Raw genomic sequence first — 27,126 nt, forward strand, 5'->3', positions numbered from 1 at the left:
CAGGTGCTGAATGATTGTCCTGGGGGCAGGACGGCAGGCAAAGATTCTCCCTCCCCTCTGCAGAGAAATGCAGATGGATCAGCTGCTCTGAGCCCTTGTGCTGCTCCCTGCCTGAGAATCCCAGCAGATGGCCCTGGGCCAGATTGAAAGGATTGCTGGGCCATATTTTGCCTGCCCCTGGGCTAAGGAGTTGCTTCTCTTAATAGATTTAAACGTAATAAAATACCAATAGAATTGCCTGCTCCAGCTATTACTAGGGTTGCTAGGTGTCCGGTTTTGAACCGGACAGTCCAGTATTTGAGCTGTTTGGGAAACAAATTGAGAAGATATAGATGAGAAAATATAAAATGTCTGCTATTTTCTACATGAGATGTAATGTAGATTGTGATGTAATGTCAAGTGTGTCGGGTATTTTTGTTGAAACCATCAGGCAACCCCTAGCTATTACACAGCAGAGCCCCACTTGTCATGACAGATTGGGACCAGGACCAAACCAGATGATCAAAAATTCAGATATTCAGGGGAGTAGGGAAGTGTGAGGCCGCAGCGCCATCTAGCGGCCATGGGAGGATTGCCTGCTGCTGGCCCTGCATGCGCTGGTTATTAGGTCAACATGGAAAGCTGCATAATGGAAGGTTGGAAAAATGGGGATCTACTGCACCACATCATCTGTAAGGGCTCCACATAATAGGGAACCTCATATTATACACTCCTGGCAGTGACACACACACACAGATCCTCAACTTCCTTAGCCATAGGGCAGATAGTTGGGTGTAACAATCCATTCCTGACAGAATCAGGAACTGCTCAGACCCAACCAATGTAGAGAAGCAGAACAATTCCCTGAGTCTTCTCCCTATCACTATCTCATCCTCTCAACAGTGAGACTCTGGCAGGGCACGAAGCTATGGGAAAAGGGAAACCAAAGACACAAATTCCACTGTCCCCAGTGGTAAGGAAAAAAAAGCCTAGGTGGGAAAATAATAGTTCCAATTTTAGTGTTTCCCACAACTTACATTTGGCCAGTACAAGATAGGTCAGGCAGCATCAGCACCAAATCTAACAGAGGCTCTTACCTTCTCCGCAGAAATATGTCTCTTTTTTCAGAATTGGATTTGAAGGGAAGTCCAATAAGATTCCTCTTTGTGTTCATGTTCGAGGCCTGAGAGCGCTCTAGGTAAGAGCAGACCTCGAGATGACTCCCAGTTGCAAAGCTACGGGAGTCTGAAATTGCCCCAGCCCCGCATCCTGTCCAACCTGGCCGTTGTCATGGAGTCTCTATGAGTTCACTACCTCTCAACATCCTTTAACCAATCAGCGGAGACGCCGAAAAAGGCTTTGTGATGTCACTGCCATACCCTGTCCTGCCTTTGATATGTACAAGAGCCCCTGCTGGGGCTGTGTGGAGCCTGGAGCCAGCAGGGAATCCCACTGGCCCCAGGTTTCCTGCTGCACTTCCTCTTTGAAATGCACAAGACCAGCATTTCTTAACCTGTGTTTCTTAAACTGTGTTCTGCAGCACACTGGTGTGCCACAAGTTAGTTGAAAGTGTGCCACGGAGAACAGCTCAAAAGGGTCGGCCTTAAAAGGGCAATGCATGCTCTCCTGATAAAAGGACAAACTGTTTGGGTTTGGTGTTTTTTTGCTTAACTTCTTTTCCCTGTCCTTTTATGTTTCTTAGGTTTGCTCAACCACTTTTCCTTGGGGATTCCCCTTCCCCCAACAACTTTTCCCTTGGGAATGGCCGCCCTTAAAGGGGGAAGCCCTTTTTTTTTTTTGGCTTAAATATGCTTGTGTTCCTCATAAAAAAAATTGTTTATTGTTCCTCGGTCTTAAAAGTTTAAGTAACACTGCACAATCGCCTCCACTGAGCATGCCATATGGAACCTCAGGTTAGCTGGGGAAATCCGAATCCACCACTGGCCCCAGGCTCCTCAAGGGGCTTCCTCTTTGAAATGTACAAGATTCCCACTCTTGTACATTTTAAAGTTGGTCACCACTGCGCCCCTATACCCTCCCACGGAGTTGGAGTTGAGGGAAATCGACTTTTAAACTGGCTCCCTCCAGCACCTTCTCCTCTTCCCTGCCCTGCTCTCTCTGTGATAGAGGCAGCAAGGGGGAGGAGGGAGTGACTAGTCAACTCGCATGTTGACTATCCGAGAAGCTTTTGCTCATCAAATAGTCGATTAGTTGTTTACATTCCCAGTGAGAGTGTGGAAAAGAACAGTTACTTACCTGTAACTGTTGTTCTTCGAAATGTGTTGATCATGTCCATTCAAATAAAGTGTGCGCACGCCACGTGCACCATCTCTTTGGAGCGTTTTCCCAAGCAGTACCCGTAGCGCCAGTAGGTAGGCTCCTGGAGTGGCGCCACTATAGTGGTGCATAAGTACTCCTCCTGGCGCTCCCCCTCCTCAGTCCCTTTTTGCCTGACACTCCGACGAAGGGGTGGTGGGGAGGAATCGAATGCACATGAGCAACACATCTCGAAGAGCAACAGTTACAGGTAAGTAACCGTTCTTTTCTTCTTCGAGTGATTGCTCATGTCCATTCGAATAAGGTGACTTCCAAGCTAACCTGACTTTACGGAAGAGGGGTCGGAGCATTCAGAAAGACAAGCAAACGAAAGTTGGACAACCCAAAACGTATTTATTCAACTAACAGAATAGAGAATTGACAGAAGATGCAATGCAGCACAAAAAAACCTACAGTCACAATACAGACCTGAGGACTGCAGAACCCAGCCCTGCGTCCTCCCTGGCCTGCTGTGCCAGCGCATAGTGCATCATAAAAGCGCGTAATCAGAACCTGCGCTCCAAAGGCTACAGAGGATGCATGCGCGCTAGTAGAATGTGCTGTAATCTGGGGCGGGACTTTTTGTGCCAAGTTGTAACACTCCCTGATACACTCAGCAACCCAACTGGACAACCTCTGGGTCGAGTTGGGGAGCCCCTTCATTCTGTCAGAAAAAGCAATAAACAATTGCGTGGATTTACGAAAGGGTCTTATCCTATCAATGTAAAATGGTAATGCACACTTAGCATCCAGGGAATGGAGCAGTTGCTCCTGAGGGGAGGCATGGGGCTTTGGAAAGAATACCGGGAGATAAATTTCTTGGGACAGATGGAACAGTAACACCACCTTGGGGAGAAAAGCTGGGTGTGGACAGAGTCTAACATTACTCTCCAAGAACACTAGGTAGGGCGGGTTAATAGTTAGTGCCCTCAGCTCAGAAACCCTGCGAGCCGAAGTAACGGTTACAATGAAAGCAACCTTCATAGAAAGGTACTTCAAGGAGCACGTGGCCAGTGGCTCGAAAGGGGGTGACACAACCCTCAACAGCACGAGGTTAAGGTCACAAGCTTGGAGTGGGGGGGTCTAACCGAGGGGAACAACTTATCTAAACCTTTAAGGAACCTTTTGACCACAGGGTTAGAGAACAGAGAGACTCCCGCTGATCCAACATGGAAGGCGGAGAGTGAGGCCACATGTACCTTAATGGAGGAGGTAGAGAGCCCACTGGACCTTAGTTCAAACAAGTAGTCCAGAATGGACAGGACAGGTGCACAGGACAGATGCATCCCCCGTCTGGATGCCCAGTGCATAAAATGCTGCCACGTAGCCACATAAGACCGTCTGGTGGATGGCTTCCTGCTACCTAGGAGAACCATCTGCACCCTCCTGGGAACATTCCCTTTCTGGCTGGGTCAGCCATGGATAAATCAGGCCGTCAGGTGGAGAGAGCTGAGATTTGGGTGAACCAACGGCCCCCAATCTCAGGGCTGCGTCAGGAGATCCTGATCCAATGGGAGCATCATGAGCTCTGCACGCACCATGTCCACCAGGATGGGAAACCAGAACTGCCTGGACCACCGAGGGGCTATCAGAATGACCATGGACCTGAAGGTCTTGACCCTGGTCAGAACACTGGGAATTAGAGGAAACTGGGGAAAAGTGTAAAGGAGACCAGCTGGCCAAGGCATGGTCATAGCATCGCCTCTGGAGTGCTCCCCCAACCCCAGTACAGAGCAGTAACTCTGGCACTTCCTGTTCTTCACCAAGTCAAACAGATCTACTAGGGGACGGGCCCCACCTGAGAAAAACCTGATCTAGGGCTGTATCCTTCAGGGTCCATACATGGGCTCTGAAGGACCTGCTCAATGCATCGGCCAACAAGTTTTTGCACCCTGGCAGATGCTCCGCCTGCAAATGGATACCGTGCCTTATACAAAAACCCCATAGCTGCAGAGCCTTGCGGCAGAGCGGAGACCACCGGGCTCCCCCCTGTTTGTTTATGTAAGAAACAGCCGCCGTGTTGTCCAAACGTACTAGGACTGAGAGGCGTGACAGTTTTGTCAGGAACACCTTGCAGGTTCTCCTGACCGCTCTCAGCTCCCAAATGTTTACATGCATACCGCTCTGCGGGAGACCACAAGCCCTGGGTCCTGTGATGCCCTAGGTGCACTCTCCAGCCTAGGTCAGAAGCGTCTGTGACTAACGTCACTGAGGGGGGATCCACAGTGAATGGAACCCCGCTGTAAGCCACACCCTCCTGAGTCCACCACTGTAAGGAGGTAATCACTTCTCAAGGCACAGTCAACACTGTGTCCCAGAGACCCCTGGACTGGTCAAACACTTTTGCTAGCCAGGCCTGTAAGGGCCGGAGTTTCATCAGAGCATGGCACACCACATATGTGCACGCTGCCATGTGCCCAAGCAGTCTCAACCATGCTCGAGCGGTAGTCAGAGGGAACCAGGTTAACTTGGAGACCAGATCCACTATAGCCAAAAACCTGTTCCTGGGGAAGAAGGCTCGCCCTACCCTGGCGTCCAAGAGAGACCCCACAAATTCCAGGTGCTGACATGGCGTCAGTGACAACTTTTCCTCGTTCAGCATGAGGCCTAGCCTCATGAAGAGAGCCCTTGTAAAGGATACATTGGCCTTCACTTGTTTGTAGGATTGGCCACAAATAAGCCAGTCGTCTAGGTATGGAAAGACGTGCACCCCCTTTTTGCAGAAGAATGCCGCCACGGCCGACATGCATTTTGTGAAGACCCTGGGTGCTGTTGAAAGACCAAACGGAAGCACTGTGAATTGGAAATGACAGTGGGACACTATAAAGTGCAGAAACCTCCTGTGGCTCAACCTTATTGCCATGTGGAAGTAAGCATCTTTGAGGTCGAGAGTTGCATACCAGTCTCCTAACTCTAAACCTGGGGTGACAGATGCCAGGGTTACCATTCTGAATTTTGACTTCACCACCGTTTTGTTGAGTTCCCTGAGGTCCAGAATGGGACGAATCCCACCCTTGGGCTTGGGGATGATGAAATAGCAGGAATAAAACCCCTTGCCCTGTAAACGTGGGGGACCCTCTCTACTGCTCCTTTTTCGAGGAGCGCCAACACCTCCTGCCAAAGAATCCCTTCGTGAGAGGTGTCCCTGAAAAGGGACGGGGAGGGTGGGTTGGAAGGGGGAGGGCCCAGGAAAGGGATAGTGTATCCACCCCGACTATGCCGAGTACCAAGGCGTCTTAGGTAACTTCGGCTCAGGCGGGGGCATACTAGGATAACCTGGCCCCAAACAGGGGGCCAGGGGAAGTGACTGGTACGCAACTCTCTAAGAACCCATCAAAACGTGTGTTTGGTCTGCTGAGAGGGGGCCTGTCCAACCCCACGGGGGTTGTCTCCTTTTGGGCAGCGACGACGTGCCCTTGCCGAGAAAGGGGCTGCAGCCGCCCCCGCACCTTCACTGGGAGCACGAGGATGGCGTCTCCAGTAATCCCCACGGGGGACCTAGGACCGCGTTCTCCCCTGCTGTCTGTAGGGGAGCTGACGCCGCTGAGAGGCCGGTGTGTGGATCCCCAAAGAGCGGAGAGTCAACCTAGTGTCCTTCAGCGTATGGAGCCTAGTTGCTCTGAGAACAAGGATTTCCCTTCGAAGGGTAGGTCCTGTATGGTATGCTAGACGTTGGTCGGAATTCCAGAAACCTGGAGCCAGGCGCCACGGCGCATAACTACCCCTGATGCCATGGCGTGGGCTGCAGAGTCGACCGCGTCCAGGGAGGCCTTCAGTGCCATGCGGGCGATGGTTCTGCCCTTGGTGGTCATAGCCACAAACTCCTGACGCACCTCGAGGGGAAGTTTGTCCTTAAACTTATCCATTCCTTGCCACGTATTGTAGGCGTAGCAGATAAGCATTGCCTGTTGATTCGCGATGCGGAGTTGCACACCACTGGTGGCATATACCTTACACTCCATGAGGTCGAGGCGCTTGGGCTCCCTAGTCTTCGGGGACGGCCCCGGCTATGGGAGTCTTTCCTTCTATGCTGCGGCTTGGACAACCAAAGACCCCGGGACAGGCTGAGAATACAAGTGCTCGTGATAGGGTAGCCAGATTGAACAATCTTGAGGACCCATCTGTCCGTAGTGATTTTTGCCCATTGATGTAGAAAGGGCCTCTACCAGTGGTGAAAAAGCTGGGTCGTACGATTCGTGGTGCTGCCCGTGACTGTCTGCTCACCTCTGACCAACGCATCAAACCTGTTGCTTGTTGTTGGGAGGCATGTTCATCCTGCCATTTGGGTTACGGCGTCGCTGAGGCCTCTGACCAGAGCGTTGGTTGTCAGAGGGCCTCTGTTGCTGGTGTTGCTGCTGCCATTGATGTCTGATGTAGGAGTAGTCATATCTGCGCTGGTATGGTGAGTACCAGAGTCTCTTGAAGAGGGGAGTGTACATCCCCAGAGTTCGCAGGGTTGTTCGGGAGTCTTTAGAGGAGTGTAAGATTGAGTCCGTGGTCTCTGCAAAGAGCTTATCCTTGTCGAAAGGTAAGTCCTCGACTTTGGCCTGTTGCTCCTTCAGAACTCCCGCTGCTTGAAGGAAAGAAGCTCTGCGCATAATGATGGCAGTAGCAGTAGAATGAGCAGCGGTGTCAGTGACGTCCATAGCTATTTGGAGGGACGTTCTCGCTAATGTGTAGCCCTCTTGGATTACTGACCTCAGAATCGATTTCTTAGAATCAGGGAGATGATTCATGACAGGGGTAAGGTGTGGTTGGAGAGATGCGCCGAGTAATTGGTGTTTCTGAGGAGTAGCATTGCTCAAGTGTAGACCTTCCTGCCCAGGAGGTCAAGTCGCTTTACGTCCTTATCAGAGCCCTGTTGTTTGAGGTATGGGGCTCTAGACCTCTGTTGAGCTGCGTCGACTACTAAGGAGTTAGCCTGTGGATGGGCAAAGAGAAATTCCATGCCCTTCAGTGGTACCAAATATTTCCTGTTGGCCCGTTTGTTGGTCGGAAGAGCCGACGCTGGAGCATGCCACACTTCATCAGCCAGTTCCAGGATGCCTTTGTCAAGGGGAATGGCCAGGCGCGACCTATGCTGCGGTTGGAGATTCCTGAAAAGCTTGTGTTGCTTGTCTTTGAGTTCCTGCAACAGGATCTCTTATGTGATAGCTACTCGCTTAAACAACTCTTGGAACTGATGGAGGTCATCTGGGGAGAGCTGTCGCCCGGCATGACTGCCTCATCTGGCGGGGACGAGTCTGGGATGGAAGTCCCCAAAGGTTGGTCCGTGAAGGGGGTATGTTCCGGCTCTGATGGATGGTGAGATAGTGATGGTGAATGGTGCGGAGGAGTAAGGGGAGCCGGAGTTGGAGAGCGCCTGCGTGAAGCGTAGTCAAAAGTGGATCGTGATCGGCAAGAATACCTGCTGCGCGAGTCTCGGGAGTAGTGGTCGCCACGATGGTGTGTGCCGTGTCGTGGTGAACGGTTGTCATGGTAGTTAGAGCGGCTGTAATATCAATAGTGGTACGGGGAGCAGGGCAAACAGGAGCGGATGATTGATGCCCTGGAGGAAGCAGAAGCAGAAAGCTGCCTGTAGTAGTGCCTGCGATGAGAAGATGCAGCAGCTAGAAACAGAGAAGGCAGTCTGGAGAAGCATGGGAAGACCCATGCCAGTGAGTGGACCAGAGTGGAGATTGCAGCGCTGGCAGAGGAGAGGACGGTGCCGGGGAGAGGGGGAGGGAGAGAGCACAGCTGCGGCACGGAGATAGGAGAGGAGCAGGGCTCCACAGTGGTTGTCTGGCGGCATGCGCTGAAGCGCTAGCCACTGGATTGCTTTGCTCCGGTGGCTCAAGGGCAGGAGCAATCAGCACTGTGCCGGTAGCGGAGCGGGTCAGCGCTGTGTAGTCCGGCACCGCGTGGTGACTCAGAGGCGGTGCCGGTACCGTGATGGTCATATCTGGGGCTGCTCTCAGAGCCGGCTCAGCGCTCTGCGCCAGAGTGAAGGGAAGCGGCTGAGCTGGTGCTGTCTGGGGAGCTGGCGTTTGGGAAGCCTCCTGTGGCCACTTAGGCTCCGGAACCACTGAGGTAGGGGGACATGGCTTTACATTGCCAGACGTCCCAGGTGTGTCTGCCTGGTTTTCTCTGCCATTAAAGGCAGCTGGATCTTGCTTGGGCAGCCTCGCCTCCTTTTGGAGTCCTGTAGTGGGGGAGGAAGCCCTGCGTTTGTGTGGCTGCTGATCAGAGTCTGCTTGCTGTGGTTGCGGGGCTTTGTCAAACAGGAGCATGCAGAGGCGCCTCTCTATCTTTTCTAGCCATGGAGGTAAGTTTTGTACAATGGTTACACTTCTGGGGAACGTGAGATTCCCCCGGGCAACAGTTGCACTCCGAATAGCCGTCGGAGGCTGGCATTGCCTCCTGGCAGGAGCCACATTTTTTAAAGCCAGTCGCAGACATTTTGCCTGCAGCCTGAGGCAGTTTTTTTTTTAAATCGCAGAGAGACAACTAGTTGTTTAAAAGCTGAAAACTTACTGATAATATCTCTGCTCTGTTGTCCTTGTTTCTTTTCTGGTTTTTTTTTTGTTTTGTTTTTAAGGTGAACGCAACTATGTACAATGAAGTTGACAGGAGAACAGCTGAGAGGCGGGAGGTAACAGCGGTATACGGTTTCTGTTCTTACTCCCAATAGTTCTGTCTGTCTCTCTCTCTTTTTTTATTTTTTTATTTTTTAATAAGGAGAAAAGATGAGGGAAAGGAGAAAATAGGAACATATGTACAAGGGGGAACTAGAAGGAGTCTAGTTCAGTGAGTGAGGTAAGGAGCACGGTTCCAAGCATCTGCAGCCTGAAGCGGTGAAGAGGAACTGGCGGGGGGCCAGACCACACGAGACAGAAAAGAGCGCGATAGCCGCGAGCCCGCGGCACATGCGCAGTCCAGCCAAACACTGCTCATCACAAGCTTCCATCTGCGGCGCCGGGGCAAGCCCAGCACCCATTGTGGAGCACCCATGGGGACATCCCCGAAGAAGAACTTGCTAACTATCTAACTACCTGAACTATTTACAAACTACTCTAACTAGAAACAGGAGCCATTAACACCACAAGAGAGACACGCTCCAACGACCGTCACGGGCGGTAAGAAGGAACCAAGGAGGAGCAGCGCTGGCAGGGGTATTTATGCACTGCTATAGCGGCGCCACTCCAAGGGGCAACCTGCCGGTGTTACGGGTACCTCTTGGGAAAACGCTCCAAAGAGACAGTGCACGCAAGGCGCATACTTTATTCTAATGGACATGAGCAGCCACTCGAAGACAACATTTTGTGAGCGACACAGACTGTGTGAGATACAGATTGAATGTACAGCATTTTGTACATTACCATAGCTGTGCGCAGCACATTTTATTAGTGTGTGCACCCAAATAATTTTTTTAAAATGTACTTTGACCCCCCCATTAGCCACACCCCTGACCCCCATTGGACACACTCCGACTCCCATTGGCCACACCTCTGGAGGTAACACTCTCGGGGCAAGATGGACACATGACCAGAAGTAAAAGTTGTCATGTGACCATCTCTAAGGACTTTTCCCACCAATAGGTAGATTAGTTTGGCCCCCACCAACCCCCCCTTTATGCAACTATCCTGCAATTGCATTAACCCAATATATGTGACATTAACTCAAGTGCAGAGGGGCTGGGGGAAGTGTTCCCTCAGAGTTTCCTCCCACGAGCAGAATTAATTTTGTGTTGTGCACCAGTACTGAGTTCATGTGGCTTGTTTGGATGTGCCACTGTGGTACCCAAGTTATTAATAACTATCTTATAAACCCCTACCTTTTCCCTCTGCTGCCATGTCTCCCCTTGATCCATCAGTTCCATTGGTGCCTGCTGCCCCCCAACCTCCTCTGCTGTCCTGACTCCTGCCCTTCGCCTACCTGAGACCCGCCACCAGCCCTCCTCTCCCCCCATGCCCACTCCTCCAGTAGCCCCACTCTGATCATGTGAGCTAACCCTTGTCATCCCCTCTCCTAACACCTCCCTATACACCTGCCCTGCCTCTCTCCTCTGGTGCTGGTCCCTCCCCTGCAGGCGTCTGCCCTTCTGCTTTACCCCCAGAATCCCCTAGCACCCACACCTTCCCTTACCCCTGCACCCTCCTGGTGCCTCCTACTTCCCTCACTGCCCCTGCCCCCTTTTTCCCTGATGCCCACCCCCACACCACCCTCTGCCCCCATTCCCCTCATGCCTCTGCCCTCACAAGTCTTGCTCCATCCCTGCCTTCCTCATGCCCACCCCTCCTTTCAACTCTTCTCCCAGCACCTCCACCTCCCCCCCTCTAACCCCTAATACCCTTACCCTCTTCTTTCCCCGTATCACCCTGTCCCCCCTCCCACTGACACCTCCCCTCCTGCCCTTTTCCTCATTGTCCCCACTTGGCCCTGTCATTTGTCTCTCCTCTACCCTGTCCCTTGGTGCCTTCCCCTTTCTTCTCCTCCCCTCAGCATAAGCCCCTTCCTCTCCCACACCACACCTCACCTCACCTTCAGCTAAGCCGGCTTCTGCTTTCCAGTTGGCGGGGCTTGAGGCAGAGCTGACCCAAACTACAAGCTGGCCAGGCCCTAGCCTGGGGTGCCTCACTTTAAGGGGCACCACGTGCAGCTGCCGGGCAGGGCGGGGCCGAGGACAAGGACGAGGCCCCAGGCGCAGGTGGGGTGCCGCGTGGTGCTGCTGGGCTGGGCAGAGCTGGGGCACAAAAATGGCTCCAGCCAGCATCTGTGGTCGGGCCACAGCTGCTTCTGCCGCGCACACACTCTCTCTGCCCCAAAGTGCGCCATAGGTGACCGCAGGGAAAGTGAGGGGCTGCGGCTTTCCGTCTCAAATACCCCTCCTCCTCCAGCAGCCCCTAACCGGCCCGAGACATTAGGGTGTGCCTGGGCACACCCAGCACACTCCATGCGCACACCTATGTATGTGACAATTAGTATGCGTGCATGCACGCAAGCGTGGCATAGACTGGTTGTGTATGACAGTGAAACACAGTATGTGTGTGTGCTTGCTAAGTTTCTGAGAAGCCCTGTTCTTTTTCTTTAAGGGCCCTCTGTTCGATTAGTTGTTTATACTCCCAGTGACAGTGTGAAAGGCATTTTGTGAGAGACACAGACTGTGTGTGATACAGATTGAGTGTACAGCATTTTGAATGTGACAGTTAGCGTGCATGCATGCATGCGTGTGGCATAGACTGGGTGTGTGTGACAGTGACACACAGTGTGTGTGTGGGTGGATGGGTGGGTGCTGGCTAAGTTTCTGAGAGGCCATTCTCTTTTTCTTTAGGGCCATCTGTTCTGCTGTTATCTCCCTCCTCCCCTAACTCGGCACTTCTGAGTCACTTATCCACACTTCAGGTTAGACCAGCTCCGCTGACTGACTGTTCCTCTGTAGAGAATGGGTACAGGGCAGGGGGACACACTGACTTCAGCACTCTCCTCCCCTCTGCACAGCTAGCATGAGAATCCTGGGATCAGCTCTGGGGCAGGAAGGTGGGAAGGGGGGGGGGGAGGGAAGAGGAGTAGCTGAACACATGCTGCAGGTTTTAAGTATGTGTGTTCTGCCTACAGACAAGCTGGAGAAAAATGTTTGGCAGGCCAGATCTCGTCCCTGGTCCTGATTTTGCTCACCCCTACTTCATATTCAGACTGTTTGAGTTAGAGTTTGGTACATTTATCAACAATGTTTAGACTGACAAAGATGGAAGGGTAGCAAAAGATTGAAATTAGTCAACACACTTTCAAATTATTACTTCCATAATGAAACACATTTTCAAAAACAGCGTTTTAATTTTCTGCCATGTGGGTCAAGTTTAAAAATTAAAGACATTTAAAATTCATGTATTTTGTAAATCAATGTATATATTATTTTCGTAAGTCATTCTAATCATATTTTAAGTTTCAAAGTAAAAAAATTGGTGCTTAAAATGTTAGCATTACAGGCAGTCCCCGACTTACGTGGATCCGACTTACGTCGGATCCGCACTTACGAACGGAGCTTTCTCGCCCCGGAAGTCACGGCGAGAAAGCCCCGTTCGTAAGCTGCTCCGGTGCCCCTGGTCTGCTGGAGACCGTCTCCAGCAGACCAGGGGCACCGGGCGGGTTCCCGCGCTTCTGAGGCTTTGCCAGAGCAAAGCCTCGGAAGCGCGGGAACCGCTGCTGCTGCCACTTGGGTGCCGGTGCCTGTGGTCTGCTGGGGACCGTCCCCAGCAGACCACAGGCACCGGGACCCAAGCGGCAGCAGCGGGCGGGTTCCTGCGCTTCTGAGGCTTTGCCAGAGCAAAGCCTCAGAAGCGCGGGAACCCCCGCTGCTGCCGCATGAGACCCGGTGCCTGTGGTCCCCCAGCAGACCACAGGCACCCTGACTGAAGCCGCAGCCGCGGGGGGTCCCGCGCTTCTGAGGCTTTGCTCTGGCAAAGCCTCAGAAGCGCAGGAACCCGCCCGCTGCTGCCGCTTGGGTCCCGGTGCCTGTGGTCTGCTGGGGACCGTCCCCAGCAGACCACAGGCATCCAGACTGGAGCGGCAGCAGCGGCGGTTCCCCGCGCCTCTGAGGCTTTGCTCTGGCAAAGCCTCAGAGGCGCGGGACCCCCGCGGCTGCGGCTTCAGTCCGGGTGCCTGTGGTCTGCTGGGGACGGTCCCCAGCAGACCACAGGCACCCTGACTGAAGCCGCAGCCGCGGGGGGTCCCGCGCCTCAGAGGCTTTGCCAGAGCAAAGCCTCAGAGGCGCGGCACCCCGCTGCCGCTGCGGCTCTGCTCCCCGTGTCCCTGGTCTGCTGGGGGGGGGGGCGCAGCTAGTGTGCTCCCCCCCCCCCAGCAGACCAGGCTTTTGTTTTGGACTCTGGGGCAGAGCAGCTGGGGCGCTGCCGATTGGTCCTGCAGCGCCCGTGGGCACTACTGGACCAACCCCGCAGCACACCAGCTGCTCTGCCCCAGGTCCTGATTCAGCCGCTGCTGGTCAGTTTCAGCAGCGGCTGAATCAGGACGTCTGGGGCAGAGCAGATGGGGTGCTGCTGGGTTGGTCCAGTAGCACCCCAGCTGCTCTGCCCCAGGCGTCCCCAAGTCAGCTTCTGCTGAAACTGACCAGCGCTGACTACAGGAAGCCCCAGGCAGAGTTGCTCTGCCCTGGGCTTCCTGGAATCAGCTGCTGATCAGTGTCAGCAGCAGCTGACTTGGGGACGCCTGGGGTTCTTAAGTTGATTCTGTATGTAAGTCAGAACTGGCGGTCAGTTTCAGCAGTGTCTGAATCTGGACGCCAGTTCCGACTTACATACAGATTCAACTTAAGAACAAACCTACAGTCCCTATCTTGTACGTAACCCGGGGACTGCCTGTATAACAAAACTGAGTAAGCTTTTACCAGACCTCACATGCTCATATAAAGCTTTCTCCATACGGTTACAAACATTTCAAAGCAGTCCTACCAGCTATAATTAACTAAACATTTTCTCTACAATCATTATAAAATCCTGATCTTTGGGAAATGCATAGAGTGAACAACCAATAGTAATAACATAAGAAATGATACACAAAACTTTATAAGAAATTTCACATACATTACTCAAATCCTGAACCATCTACTTTGGGGAATAAACTGTGTTAACAGAAATTGAGTCAAACAGTTTTACGACTCCATTGCCTAAAGTGTTAGGCCTATACTACTTTCTAAAAGGTTCAGACAGGGATAAAACACTGCTTACTCGGCTCATTTAAAAATTCTTTCTGCTAAAATAATTTCATCCCCATTGTGCAAAAGGCAAGGGAGATATTAGAATTGGCACCAGGTGTTTCAGGAGTGGACATTGATAACAATTTTTTGAGACACAGTCACAAAAACATAAGCTGGTTCAAAACATGTTGACTAGTTTGTGTTTTGCTTAGTATAATTCAGGGATAACGTGAAACATTTAATAACAGCATCCCTTAAAAAAAACAATTAATTTTAACAGGCTACATTCAAATTGCTAATATTTTTCAGATTCCATAATGTTCTGTTGCATTTCCACAAATTAATTATAAAAACATACAAATTCAATGATGCACTATTTTAGATAAAAAGGAAATTACTTGTCATATGCAGAATTCTGATAATTTATATTAAACTCTGGAGAGTTTGAAAGAGCTGAAGGCACACTTCTTCTCTGACAAGCATATTGCACATTGTTTTTGTACACTATTCTGTTTTGATTGCGCAAATTAAGACTAGTCTCATTTTTTCATCTTCCCAAAACTTTAATGATTTGCTATTCAGCAGACTTTGTACTTGGTTGTTAGCAATTTTAAAAATTGAAGGAAATTCCCCATATTCTTCAGTTTCGGTAAGTAAATTATTTACATATGCCCCAACACAGCTGTCCTATCATTAAGATTTATATAATCAAACCCGTTCTAAAAATAGGAAGTATACATCTACTCAATTCAGGAAGAAATGATGCTCAATTCATTGCATTTGTGGAAATCACTTCAGTTTCATGATTTTTTCATTGATAAAGCAGTTCACAGCAATAAGTATGAAAAGACCAGATATGTGACGAAAAATGATGAACTTGAGCCTGAATTAGCGGTGCTCCTCATAGAGGCCCCAATTCAGGAAGGCGCTTAAGAACATGATTATATCCACCCCTACTCAAAGCAGCACTTACAATTATGCTTAGCTAGAAGCAAGCTCTGCTGTCCAAGGAGGGACACTTTCCTGAATTAGAGCCCAAGAGACAGTGGACTGCTATGGAGAGTGCAGTTGAGTGCTTCCATTTTTAAAAGGGGCAATCTAATTTTGTCTCAGGATATTGTTGGGTTTCCTCCATTAATTTAAACAAAGAACAGTTTATTTTTCTTTTCTCTGGGGATTCCTGTGGCTGTTTAAGATGCTGGTTAACCATGTGAGACCTAACAAGCTGTCAGGTGAAAGGAGTGTTTCTTCTGTTTTGAAATGTTATAAACAAGCTGAGGATAAAGGTTTGAATGAAAAGTTCAGGTTAAAGCCTTTGAGAAGAACCCATGGTTGGTAGAATCCATGGTAGGAATAACTCAATAGATATTTCAGGTTTACTTGTCATTTGCACCAATATGAAATGTAAATATCTTGAAGCAATTATTTATTTTCACACCAGATGGAATAAATCCAAAAAAGTATGAATTTATACCAAACATCTCAGACTTCTACATTTTCTTCTTCCCAGAAGATCTTTAGAACCTATTTTACCATGAGAAATAACATACGTTTTAAAATATACCAACAAAAAAGGGGAGTATTGGCCATGATCCTGCAGGATAGTGCACTTATCTGTTTAGAGACCTTCTTGCAATGGAATACGAAATCCATTAATCCTTCCCTGCTAAGTGAGAGAATGCATTTCATAAAACTCCATTTCAAATAAAACAAAGAAAAAAATGTAGCAATGAAGTTCACGCCTACTTTTCATTATATTATCTGGCAGATCTAAGGCACCAAGACTCTTCTCACAACTTTTTTTTTTTTTTTAGAAGTGAACACACAGAAATCTTCATTTCCATCAAGTAGGGCTTGTATATAAGTAGCAGGTCACCCATGTGTTAAAACAGGAAGCATAGGGAGACCGGTTTGCAATATCCCATGGGAGTACAAGCTCACGTTCCAGTTGTACTTGCATTTTATTTGCCTTTACGACTTTATTGCAGGGATGGTTGACAACTGTCCATTGCCACTGTTTAATGGATAATATGTGGTTTTTGACTAAGCAAAAGGCATTTCCCATGAAATTATCTATTAAGCTTTTTTCAAAAAACTGAAAATCCAGAAACTTTTTGGTATTTTTGGGGGGCAGAATCAAACAGATGGAAGGGAGTTTCCCCCAACTAGCTCTATTTCATTTTCATTTTATTTCTAGCTTTTGGGACACTAAAAAGGCGATTTTCCCTTAATTTACAATGTGAAGAAATTAAAGCAAGCAAGTTCTTATAGAGTGTGGAAAATCAATATGGGCATAGTCATGCAGCAAGTGCTGAGGTCGAAGGAAGGAAATAAAAACAGGATCCAAGTCTCTGGAGTATCATGGCAAAACTTCACAGAAGTCCATGGCACTGTGCCCAAGAACACTAGCACAGTCAGTATTACCTATTACAGGAAAATCTAAAGCATCTTGTTGCCAGGGAAAAGACATTTAAAGCTATTATGTTCAAAATGGAGTCTCTTTAGATTCCATCTTGTTTTCCTTCTTCTCCCTGTGTTACCCTTTTCCCGCCAAAACCTAAGTGCACACAGTCATCTGCTCGGTGCACCCCGCACTATAGTGATAGAAATTTGCACTCAGTCCAAAACTGTGCACTGGGCACTAAAATGAGCTGCACACCGCTCAGAAACTGTGCACCCCTCCCTACTGGAGTGTTGCACACGGCACTGTTTGCTGCACACAGCCCTTGCCACCCTTTTCCCGCCTTGAGGGGCTTATAAGCCCTGACCAAGGAAAGGTTCGGGTTCGCCACTGTCCGTCCGTATTGCAGCCTGTCAGTCACTGTCTGCCGTCCCAAGTCCTGTCAGTGTTTGTTCGTCTCCCGTGGTGCTCCATTTTGGTTCATGGGCTCGGATATAAGGATTTTGTTCGAGCTGTGGGAGAGAAGGAGAGCCTCGCAAGTGTGGGAACGCCCCACTTAAGGATTATTGCCTTCTGCCACATGGACTTGAACTCATTTACTGCTATCCTTACCTGCTGGATTGGACTGGAAGTCGAAGGGCTACCGAGTACCAACCCCAGAGGGAATCTACCCAACCCATTACAGGCAAGATCCACCTGCAGGAAGGCCATTCAACTGGACTACCTTTCCCCGTCAGCGAGGGACTCCCTGCCGTCCTCCCCTAAGGCTTTACATTAGCCGCAGGGTAGAAGGTCGCAGGAATCAATCGCCGACTGCCTCTGACACTGTAAAGTATATTCCCCTTTGTTGTATCAGGGACTTATCTATCTTCTTTTCTTCTGGGATAGGGTGAGTTCATGCTGTTGTTGTTGATGTATGTTACACTGTTCAAAATATATGGTTTGGCCCTAAACATTGGTCTAGCCTGATTTGAGGTTACCCAATCCAACAGTGATTAGATACGTAACACCAGGCCAAATCTGGCTTCTGGGAGGGGGACACCCGGCTTTAGGCCGTAGGCTCAGTCACTGCCATTAGCCATAACTCCCACAACAATTGCTTACCTCAGTTCCACAGATAACAATCTGATGAAATAGTGTAAGTTGCTCAGAATATTTCTACAACAGTGTCATGTACTCCTATATAAGAATGACTGCAAGTTTAATTAACATGCCTGTTTTATTGTCTCCCGATAACCTTGAAAATAGTATATATGCTGCACACATGGTTTTTATCTGTTAAAACCAAATGAACATAAGTGCCATCTAGTGAATTTTGTGATCATGCAGTTACTAGGAAGGAGGATGGAGTCAAGAGAAGAACTCACTGCTCCTGACTCTTTTGAATTTCAACTTGTTAAGGACCCTATGCAGACATAATGCAACATATTCACTTGCGGCAACAAAACACTATTTCCTAGCATAGTATCGTCACTTGGTTTCAATATTTTGCATTCCTACTTTCACTCATCCTACATCCTGCTAGTATAGTTGAATAATTCTGAAAATTATTCGGAACTGTATTTTATTGCAATGGTGCCCCAGGGATCCCAATCCTAAGACAGAAGTTCACTGTGCTGGGTTGTGCAAACTCAAAACAAGAGGCAGTCCCCCTGCCAGGTGCATTGCCACCACAACACAGCTTTCACATCACATGTTGCAACACGTGAAACAACAAAACCATGGAACCCCTCCCAACAAAAGCAGTAGGTACATCCACGCTGTTTAATAACCCTGAACAGTGCATCTCAGAGCTCGGTCCTGCAGACCCAAGCCGGCACGACAGCACTAAAAAGAGCTGTGGAAGCATTTGGGCTCTGGTTGGAGTTTGGGCTCTAACGCCCAGGGAGGCAGGTAGGTCGTAGAGCCTGAGCTATAATGTCTACACAGCTTTTTGTAGCACTTTAGCACAAGCCTCGCAAACCTGAGCCTGTAGACTGGTGCTTAGAGACTTACTGCCATGGTTATTAAATCATTGTAGTCATACCCTCAACTGGCATCAGTGGGACTCCTCATAAAAGTAACTATTCACTTGTGACAATTTTCTTCCACTATTTGATCTGAGGAAGTGGGTCTGGCCCACGAAAGCCCATCACCTAATAAACCATCTTGTTAGTCTTTAAAGTGCTACATAGTCCTGTTTTTTGTTCCAGCTACACCAGACTAACACGGCTACATTTCTATCACTATTCACCAGTATGTGTCATCCAACCATGGACAATTAATTCCCAAGATCAAAATATCAAATACTTACAAGTACTGGAGTCCTCCGTATTATTGACCAGTGGTGGATAAATAGCAGTGCTAGAGTGTTCCTTTTACAATTCTTCTTCCCAGTGTAACTTCTAGAGATTACCAAGATCCTGAACTCACTTGAGACCCAAAATTTCACTTTCGCAGCTTGACTTGCAGCCTTTAGAAATAAACTGTGGTCTTTTATTCAAGGCAGCACTGTTCTCTAGTGCTTACAGGGAGCATAACATGCTCAGCAGTGAAGATTCAGGAGAAGAGTACTTTTTTTTTTTTTTTAAATCAGGAAAGGAATGCAAGTCCCCCTAAAAACCTCTCATCAATTTACAAGCACTGTAATGCATGGCCAATGCATGGCAGAAACATACTCCAGGAAAGACACTTTCATTAATGATGGATGGGTTACAAATTACCAGGATCCACAATTGGGGAGCAGCAATCTATAGAAACTGAGTTCTGTGGGCCAATTGTGGTATCTGCGCAGTGAAGCTTGGCAGAATTATGTTGCCAAGTCTAGCTAAACTTTCTAACTGACAAGAATTTATTTAGCTCTCAACATTTACAAACTCAAGTGTTTAAAAGCAAAGACAAGAATACTTAAGGATACGGCAAATCTTACATTAACAAAACAAACAGCACAATCTCTGCTAGCATAACTCATTTGAATTGAATAGAAGCTCTGGGGTCTTCACTTTTGAAACACAGGCCATTTAATTAGGTGCTAAGCAAGGATATAGGAGACAACTTCATGCACCTGTTAAAGGCTAGGGACAACATTTATCTGCAAAAGTAAACAATTGGCTTTGTATGGCATAAGTAGGTGGGGGGTTTTTAAAAACTTTTTTCAAAATACAGTCCACAAATGAGAGACCAAAATGACCACTCTTCCTGGTGTCTGGATTTCTTAGGTTATTAATGTTTATTATCACTTAGTATTACATCCTGAGGACTTGGTTTTTTTAGTCTTTGCAACATACAAGACCTTTCAAACATAGATAAACTGCTATCTAAAACGTATCCCCTGGAGTTACCAATACATCCAGAGCACAGACTCACTGTAGGTTTGGGATGTCAGAAGTTGCGTCAAACTCTCCACAAAACTCCCACATTTTATGTGCTCAATTGCACTTTTACTCCCTTGGCTTTCAAATAGTCACAATGACTAAAGACACTGTCTCCTGGAGGTCACTGATCATGATGAAAGATGAGTGAATAAACAGCTCGAGAGCACTTTTAGTGATCCTTGCGAGTGCTTCGATAATCAATGGGACTGCCTTTGTTCTAGCTTTCTATATGCATTCTACATTGTGAGAGTTCTTCATAGTAGGGATGTAAAAAACTCGTAAATAAAGTCACTATGTAACCATTAAAAATCTGCAGCATAAACTTTTCTATGGGCGCACACCAGCTGCCAGCCTGCACTGCAGATTCAGACTCTGCTGTATAATGCTTATACAACTGAGCCCGCAGAGGGCCACCAGCTGGAGCCAGTGCACAATGGAAGCTGGCTTATAGTATGGGCACCAGCTCCCAGCCACACTCCTGGGGAACAAGATGTTGCTTCATTGCTTCAGCGTCTGATACTGCAGAGCCTGAAGTGCGGGGCGGCAGCCAGCTCCCTCGGAGTAGGCCAGGAGGTGGGAGGCACTGATAAGCCAGCTCCTAGCGTGCACTGGCTGCCTGCCCTGCTCCCCGGGAGCCGGCACTGTGGGCTCTGCAGTATAAACCTTATACTGTAGAGCCTGCAATGTGGGCCAGCGGCCAGGAACTGTCACGCCCTAGCAGAAAAGCTTAAACCGATGCTTATCAGTTAACCAGTTAAATTCTTACATCCCTGCTTCATAGTTTGCTATCTTCTCTGTTTCCTGTTTTTATCTGCTAGTAGGACAATGTCAATTACCATGGTTTTGTTCACCTTCTTTCTATACCACCTACGTCTACTCCGCTTTCCTGCACTGTTCAGTCTACGGCAACTACCAAATCCTGTAAAACCTTAGTCTTTTCATTCTCTAGAATGTTTTCGTAATAGTACATGGTTGTTGAAATTCATCCTTGTCTCACTGGCAACAATACAGGTTCTTGGTGACTTCATTGTGTCTGTTCATATATTCTCTTAATCCAGACCCCTGCAGGTGCTGAACACATCACTCCACCAGCTCTGCCTCTTTTTCTTTTTTGCTTATTTATATTACAAAATAATAAAATTCAGTTCAAACCTTCTTCCCAAACATGGCTATTTCTAGGATTTCTCTCTTAGTCCTGCTCAATCCATACCCTAGATCCTCCCTCTGTAGAAACAGTAGTGATCAGTAAGTGAACTAGTAGAAACCACTTAGGCTATGTCTAGACTGCAAGCCTCTTTCGAAAGAGAGCCTCTTCTTTCGAAAGAGCCTCTTTCGAAAGAGAGCGTCTAGAGTGCACGTTGAACTTTCGAAAAAGCGGCTTGCTTTTTCGAAAGAAAGCATCCAGTGAGTCTGGATGCTCTCTTTTGAAGAAGCCCTATTTACATTGAAGAACGCCTTCTTTCGAAAGAGGAACTTTCGAAAGAAGGTGTTCTTCCTTGTGAAATGAGGTTTACCGCCATCGAAAGAAAAGCCGCGTTCTTTCGATTTAATTTCGAAAGAACGCGGCTGCAGTCTAGACGCAGGTGAGGTTTTTTCGAAGAAAGGCTACTTTTTTCGAAAAAAAACCCTGAGTCTAGACACAGCCTTGATGTTTCCACCCAACTGCATATAACGGGGTGGAGTATTACAGTTACTGACAGCCTCTTGCATCTGTCTTTTTGCTCCTTTATGGTGTATAAACATAGGATTCAAAGGCTGGGGATACATTATATTGGTGCTTAAGATTTTTTTTCTCCTCCTACATCTGTTTTCCAGAAATTCAGTTCATATTTATCATGGTTTCCCCGAGAAGGCTCAATGGACAATGAGTGGCTTACTATCATAGGCAGCAATCAAATAAAACCCAATACAAAGGAAGAGAGATTTTTATTCAGACTTCTTTTCAAAAGTGAAGTTATGAACAGATGTTTAACTCAGATATCCCATAAAAAGATTCATAGAAACAGATTAGACTTTAAGATATTAAAAACCATGTTGACTTTACCCTCAACAAATTATGTTCATCTATGCGTCTGACAAATCTGTTGTTTACTAGTTTCAACCAATTTGCCCAATACTGAAGTTAGACTTAATGGCCTGTTAATGCCAAGACCAATCCACATAAACCCTGCATATTGATTAAAAAAGAAAAAAAAAAGACAACTCATACAAACTTCACAAGGGTATGGAAAAAGTTCCTTAAATTTTCTAGTCAAGCCTTCCGTTTCTTTCTAAACATTTCCTTATGTTTATTTTCAGGAGGCAAATTCCCCTTTTCCCTCAAAATAAAAAGGCATACCTTTCTTTTTCCTTGCTGTTCAAGATTTTGCTTGAAGCGGAGATCAGACATTTGGATCTGAATTCGCTGCTTTTGAACTTTCTTATTCAATAAATCCCTGTAACGCACATACAAGGCATTTCTCAGCCTGTATAGATTCTTGTAGTTTTCAAGATAGCGCTGAAAAAAAAAAATCCATTCAAATGTTTTGTTAAATGTGTATTTTCTTACCACCTTTACAATAATTTCCATTTCCAAAACAAGCATGGACTTTCCTCATCAGAATTTAGGCTCATTTCTAGAGCTGTGCAGGAATCAAATTTTTTGTTTAGGATTTTTTTTTTTTTTTTTTAATTAACAGTTTTGAATTTTAACCTGAGCTTTCCCCATGAACCAAAGTTCAAACAAATCCGACAAGTTAGGAAGATCAACACAGAAAGTATGTTCTTTAGTCTCTGAGCTAAAAAAAGTGCAATACCACTGAGAACAATAGATGCCATTAGTTTGGGGACAGGTGAACCTATCAGGTCTTCTCTTTCTCTAACTTATATGACCTGCTGTTCTTCATTGTAAGTTAGAAGGAATATAAGCATGAATGATTTTGTTCTCTTCTCTTGGCATTCAAAGTGCCAATAAACAAGCCACTATTATATTGATGACATTCTGTATATTTACAAATATACTATAAATAATCTCAGGTTAATGCATTGTAGTAAGTTCCCTGCAGATGGTGCTGTTGACTATGGTCTGGTTCAGTAACTCCAGGCTTCCACTGGACTAAGAGGAGTATCTCATCATTCATTTTACTCTCACCACAGCAGAAAATTTTCTGTGATCCAAGATTCAGGAAACTGCAAGGCCCCAAATGCATTTTCAGTAGAGCTGCGTGTTTTCCTCAAGTGCCACTAAGTAATTAAGAATTTCTTCTTTTCTGTATGAACTGGTTTGGATCATGACAACAGAGGTGTGTTTGGATTGCCAAGTACTCAAAGAACATGGCATAGCATCATACCCGTGTAGTGTTATGATGCAACAACCTACAATAGCTAGCGTCCACACTACGACTATTCCAAAATAAGCGTTATTCTTCATGGAATGAGATTTACAGTTTTTTAAATAAGCTATGCGTTATTTTGAAATTATTTCAAAATAATGGAATTGCTGTGCAGACGCGCACATTGTTATTTCGAAATAACGTTGGTTATTTTGAAATTCCTGTAAATGCACCCAAAGAGTTTACGAATCGCTAATAAGCTTTACTCCCTGGTTTATCTGCACGCTGCTAAAAATCTATCCTTTGTAAAAGCAATTTGAAGTACATTGGTAATAATTACAGCTGCCTCAATTCAAGTACACCTGTTTGCCTTCGCCTTTGTAAATATGTATGAGAAGTGCCTTTCTGAGGTGAGTTTTTAATACTAGCACCGGATCATTGGGTCCAATTGTTCTTTCATTTACACTGGAATAGGTCAAATCCAATACCCCTGAAATTAATGGCACAACATCAAGGCAAGATGGGTATTATTGACATAAGCATCAGATCCCTTATCAGCCAAAGAAATGAATGACCACAACCACCAGAGAAGACATCAGGCCAGGTGGATAACAAGGGAGAGAGCTCTTTGGATTCTGGCCTCCAAATATTTTAACTCTATGGAATTATTACACATGGTAGTTTAAGTTATCTGCAAATATCATACTGGAGTTACCTGTTCTAGCAGGGCCCGTTTCATTGCATCTTCTTTGTCTTCATCACTAAATGATGACTTGTTGTTCCTCTTCTTACCATTTTCATCTTTCCTCATTTTTGGGGAGGTTTTATCATTCTGTACAGAAATATGTGGATGTCAAAACAGGGGCCGGATCAATCATGGCAAGGATAATTGTGACGCTTTAAAAACTATACACTTCCTTTCCTGCATAACAGAACTCTTACTTTGTCTCTTCCACTCAAATCAGAGAATAGCCATAGAATACAAAAAATAACTTTTCAGAATTCTGGCAGTGTACAGCTAAATACACAGAGGTTAGGTCCATCAATATTTATTAGCCACGCTAGTGGGTAGGAATGGTGTCTCTAGCCTCTGTTTGTCAAAGGCTGGGAATGGGTGACAGGAGAGGGATCACTTGATGATTCCCTGTTCTGTTCACTCCCTCTGGGGCATCTGACATTAGTCACTGTCAGAAGACAGGATATTGGGCTGGATCAGGGGTTCCCAAACTTTTTGACACGGGGACCAGTAAATCCATCACAAACTTTTGGAGGACTAGTAATGTTCATTTGCATATTTGCATATTCATTGATCAAACTATGAATATACAAATAAATACGGATTGGATAAATGGGCTGTAAGACAGACAGAAAGCTGGTTAGACCAGGGTTTCCCAAACTATTTACTTTAATTGGAACCCTTTTTTTTCAGTTCTGCTTTTTGCAGCCCAAAAATATAAACACATGAAAATATAACAGGTCTGGTATTTTCTCAGTAGGTAAATTGTATTATTACTAGTGTATCAGTTTGTAGTTTCAAACTGCCTGGCTGGTAAATGTGCTCAGACTGCATGAGTGTGTCTACCAGCCAGATAGTTCACAACTACTCCAGGGGTGGGGGGGGGGGGGGGGCGCGACAGCAGAATCCCTGTGCCGGACTGACTCGTGCTTTGTGGGTGGCGGGGGAGGGGGGAACGGGATCGGGTCGGTCCCACTCCCTGCAGGCCGATTCATTCCTCCCCCCGCTCCCCTTGCTGCACCTCTGGCCGGCCCCACTTCCCACAAGCCCCTCCCAGACAGCCAGTTCTCCCCCACTTCTCCCAATCTGCCTTGGCCAGCCCTGCTTCCAGCGGCCGCTTCTCTCACATCTTCCCCAACCAGCTTCCTACCCTCAACCTCACCCCCCCCCCGGCAGCCCTGCTTCCACCAGCCCCCCAAACTCCCCAGCCTGCCCTGATTCCCCCATTCAGTGCTGCTTCCGGTGGCCAGCGCTCCCCTCCTTCTGACCCCAGAATCCCCTGGCACCTGCACCTTCCCTTAGCCCTGCACCCTCCTGGTGCCTCCCTTTGCCCTCTTTTTCCCTAAAACCCACCCCCTCACCAGTCTCTGCCCCATTCCCCTGCTGCCCCTCTGAGCCCTCACTCGCAATTTGCTCCATCCTGGCCTTCCTCATGCCCCCCCCTTCTTTCAAGCCTTCTCCCAGCACCTCCCCCCCCCAGCCCCCAATGCCCTTCCCCTCTCCTCTCCCAGCATCCCCCGGCCCCCTCCCACTGACACCGCCCCTCCTGCCCTTTCCCTCATGGTCTGCACTTGCCCTGCCATGTCTCTCCTGCACACCTGGCCCTTTGCGCCTTCCCGCCGCCGCACGAGCCGGTTCCCGCCTTCTCCTTCCCCGTGGCGGGGCCGCGCTCAGGCCCCGGAGTCCGTTAGGCCCCGCCACGTGCCTCGCGCGGGTTTCAAAACCCCGGCCCGTGACGTCACGTCCGCCCCGCCCACGTGCAACGCCGCGCACGGGCGGCAGGCGGCGGGGAGAAGCCGCGCGCGCGGCAGGGGCGGGGCGGGGGGACGCGCGGGGTACCCGGCCCGACGTAGCGCTGGAGCAGGGCCCGGCTCTTCACTCGCCGCCACTTCCGGGCGCGGGGCCCGATCGGCCTAAGGGCCGGTGCAGCGACAGCAAGTGGAACTCTCCGGTTTTGCGACCGTTGCAGTTTCGGTTACGCAGACCTGGAATTCGGTGCCGCTGCTCAGCGCGTGCCCCTCTGCTGCTGCACGTGCGGAGGGACGGGGCAGTGGGGTCGGACACACTCACAGTTCGCTCCCTGCTTGAGAACGGGCTCAGGGGATGCTGGTGTTTTGCCTGGGGAGGGGGCTGCTTCCCTCTGTCTAGTGGGCACGTGTCACAGAGACACATGGGGGCCACAGCAGCCAGGGAGTCTGCCTGAGAGTCCCACTGGGCTGTGGCAGGCCAAATCCAAGCGTCTGGAGGGATACATCCCGTCAGCAGACTGTATTTTGCCCATTCCTGGCTTACCCTGTTCCTAAATTACTTCCATCAGAGCCTCATCCTGCTGTTGGGACCAGATTCCCACGTGATATTCCTGGCAATCTGGTCTCAACAAAAACCAGTCCTATGAGGCAACTTTAAGAGATCCAGATTTGTACGATGATTGTTTTGGAAATGATAGACGCTGCCACATAAGTGGTTGGGAGCTAAAATAAGCCACTTTTTTTTTTTATAAAAAAAAAAAAGTTCATCTGGTCCTTAAATGGGGGAGGGCATGGAGAAAGTTTTCTAGGAGGCTGGTCATGCTATTACATGTTTATGCGCATTTGTACCTGAAAGCAAACGTGTGTTTGAGATTCATGTGAACACTTCCCTTTTGCTGACAAGAGACCAAAATACTGAAAACTACTACCTCAGACTAGCGGGGGTAATGTAGTCATCCGCAATTGCAAATGAAGCCCGGGATTTGAATTTCCCGGGCTTCATTTGCATGAAGCCGGCCGGCGCCATTTTTAAATGCCGGCTAGTTCGAACCCTGTGCCGCGCAGCTACACGTGGCATGGAGTTGCTAGTTTGGATTAGGCTTCTAATCCGAACTAGCTGTACTCCTCGTGGAATGGAGGTCAGTCTGCTCCATCTGCTAGTTCAGGCCTGCTGTGTGGGTCTGAATGCTGGGCTAGGAGGTTATAGTTGGAATTTTGGTGCAGTTGTGTGGCCTGCCCCTTGAGCCCTGCACCCCTTCACGGTGAGGGGAAATTCTGGGACCGAAGCAGCCTGATTCCTGCCTGAAGACCCTAAAAATAGTGTTTTACCCTGTCCTGTTATATTTGTGTCTGTTATATTTGTCTCCTGTTTAATATACTTGTGTTTAATATAGTGTATGTGTTTGTGCTATTTTTTGGGAGTCTCCAACTATCTGGCAAATACATGGGGATTCCCCATGGCTAGAATTTTCCTCCCAAGCTGCCCTGGTGACCCTGCCAAGAAGGAGTGAGGGGGGTGGAGGCACCGCCAAATAAATCCATCAGAAAAAATAAAGTTGAGTGGGTGGCGGGATCCAGAAGAGCCCAGGCCTA

The 27,126-nt window shown here is 48.1% G+C and overlaps 1 protein-coding gene across 4 annotated transcripts in view; it reads right to left on the reverse strand.

Annotated features, from left to right (window-relative positions):
* Window positions 1–25,750, reverse strand: part of LOC102456693 (uncharacterized) — a 124,878-nt gene extending 99,128 nt beyond the window's left edge. For 2 of the 4 annotated variants that reach the window (XM_075924616.1, XM_075924614.1), the window contains exons 1-3: window positions 25,361–25,750; window positions 23,765–23,881; window positions 22,077–22,235 (exon numbers count right to left, since the gene is read on the reverse strand). In XM_075924616.1, the coding sequence (XP_075780731.1) occupies window positions 22,077–22,235; window positions 23,765–23,860 (255 nt within the window). In that variant the 5' untranslated portion in view covers window positions 23,861–23,881; window positions 25,361–25,750. Of the gene's footprint in view, window positions 1–22,076; window positions 22,236–23,764; window positions 23,882–25,360 lie in introns of those variants that run through there. The other 2 variants (XM_075924615.1, XM_075924618.1) reach the window with 2 other exon arrangements.
* Between the last annotated feature and the right edge of the window lie 1,376 nt (window positions 25,751–27,126).

Source organism: Pelodiscus sinensis, chromosome 3 (assembly GCF_049634645.1).
Source record: "Pelodiscus sinensis isolate JC-2024 chromosome 3, ASM4963464v1, whole genome shotgun sequence".
NCBI lineage: Eukaryota > Metazoa > Chordata > Testudines > Trionychidae > Pelodiscus > Pelodiscus sinensis.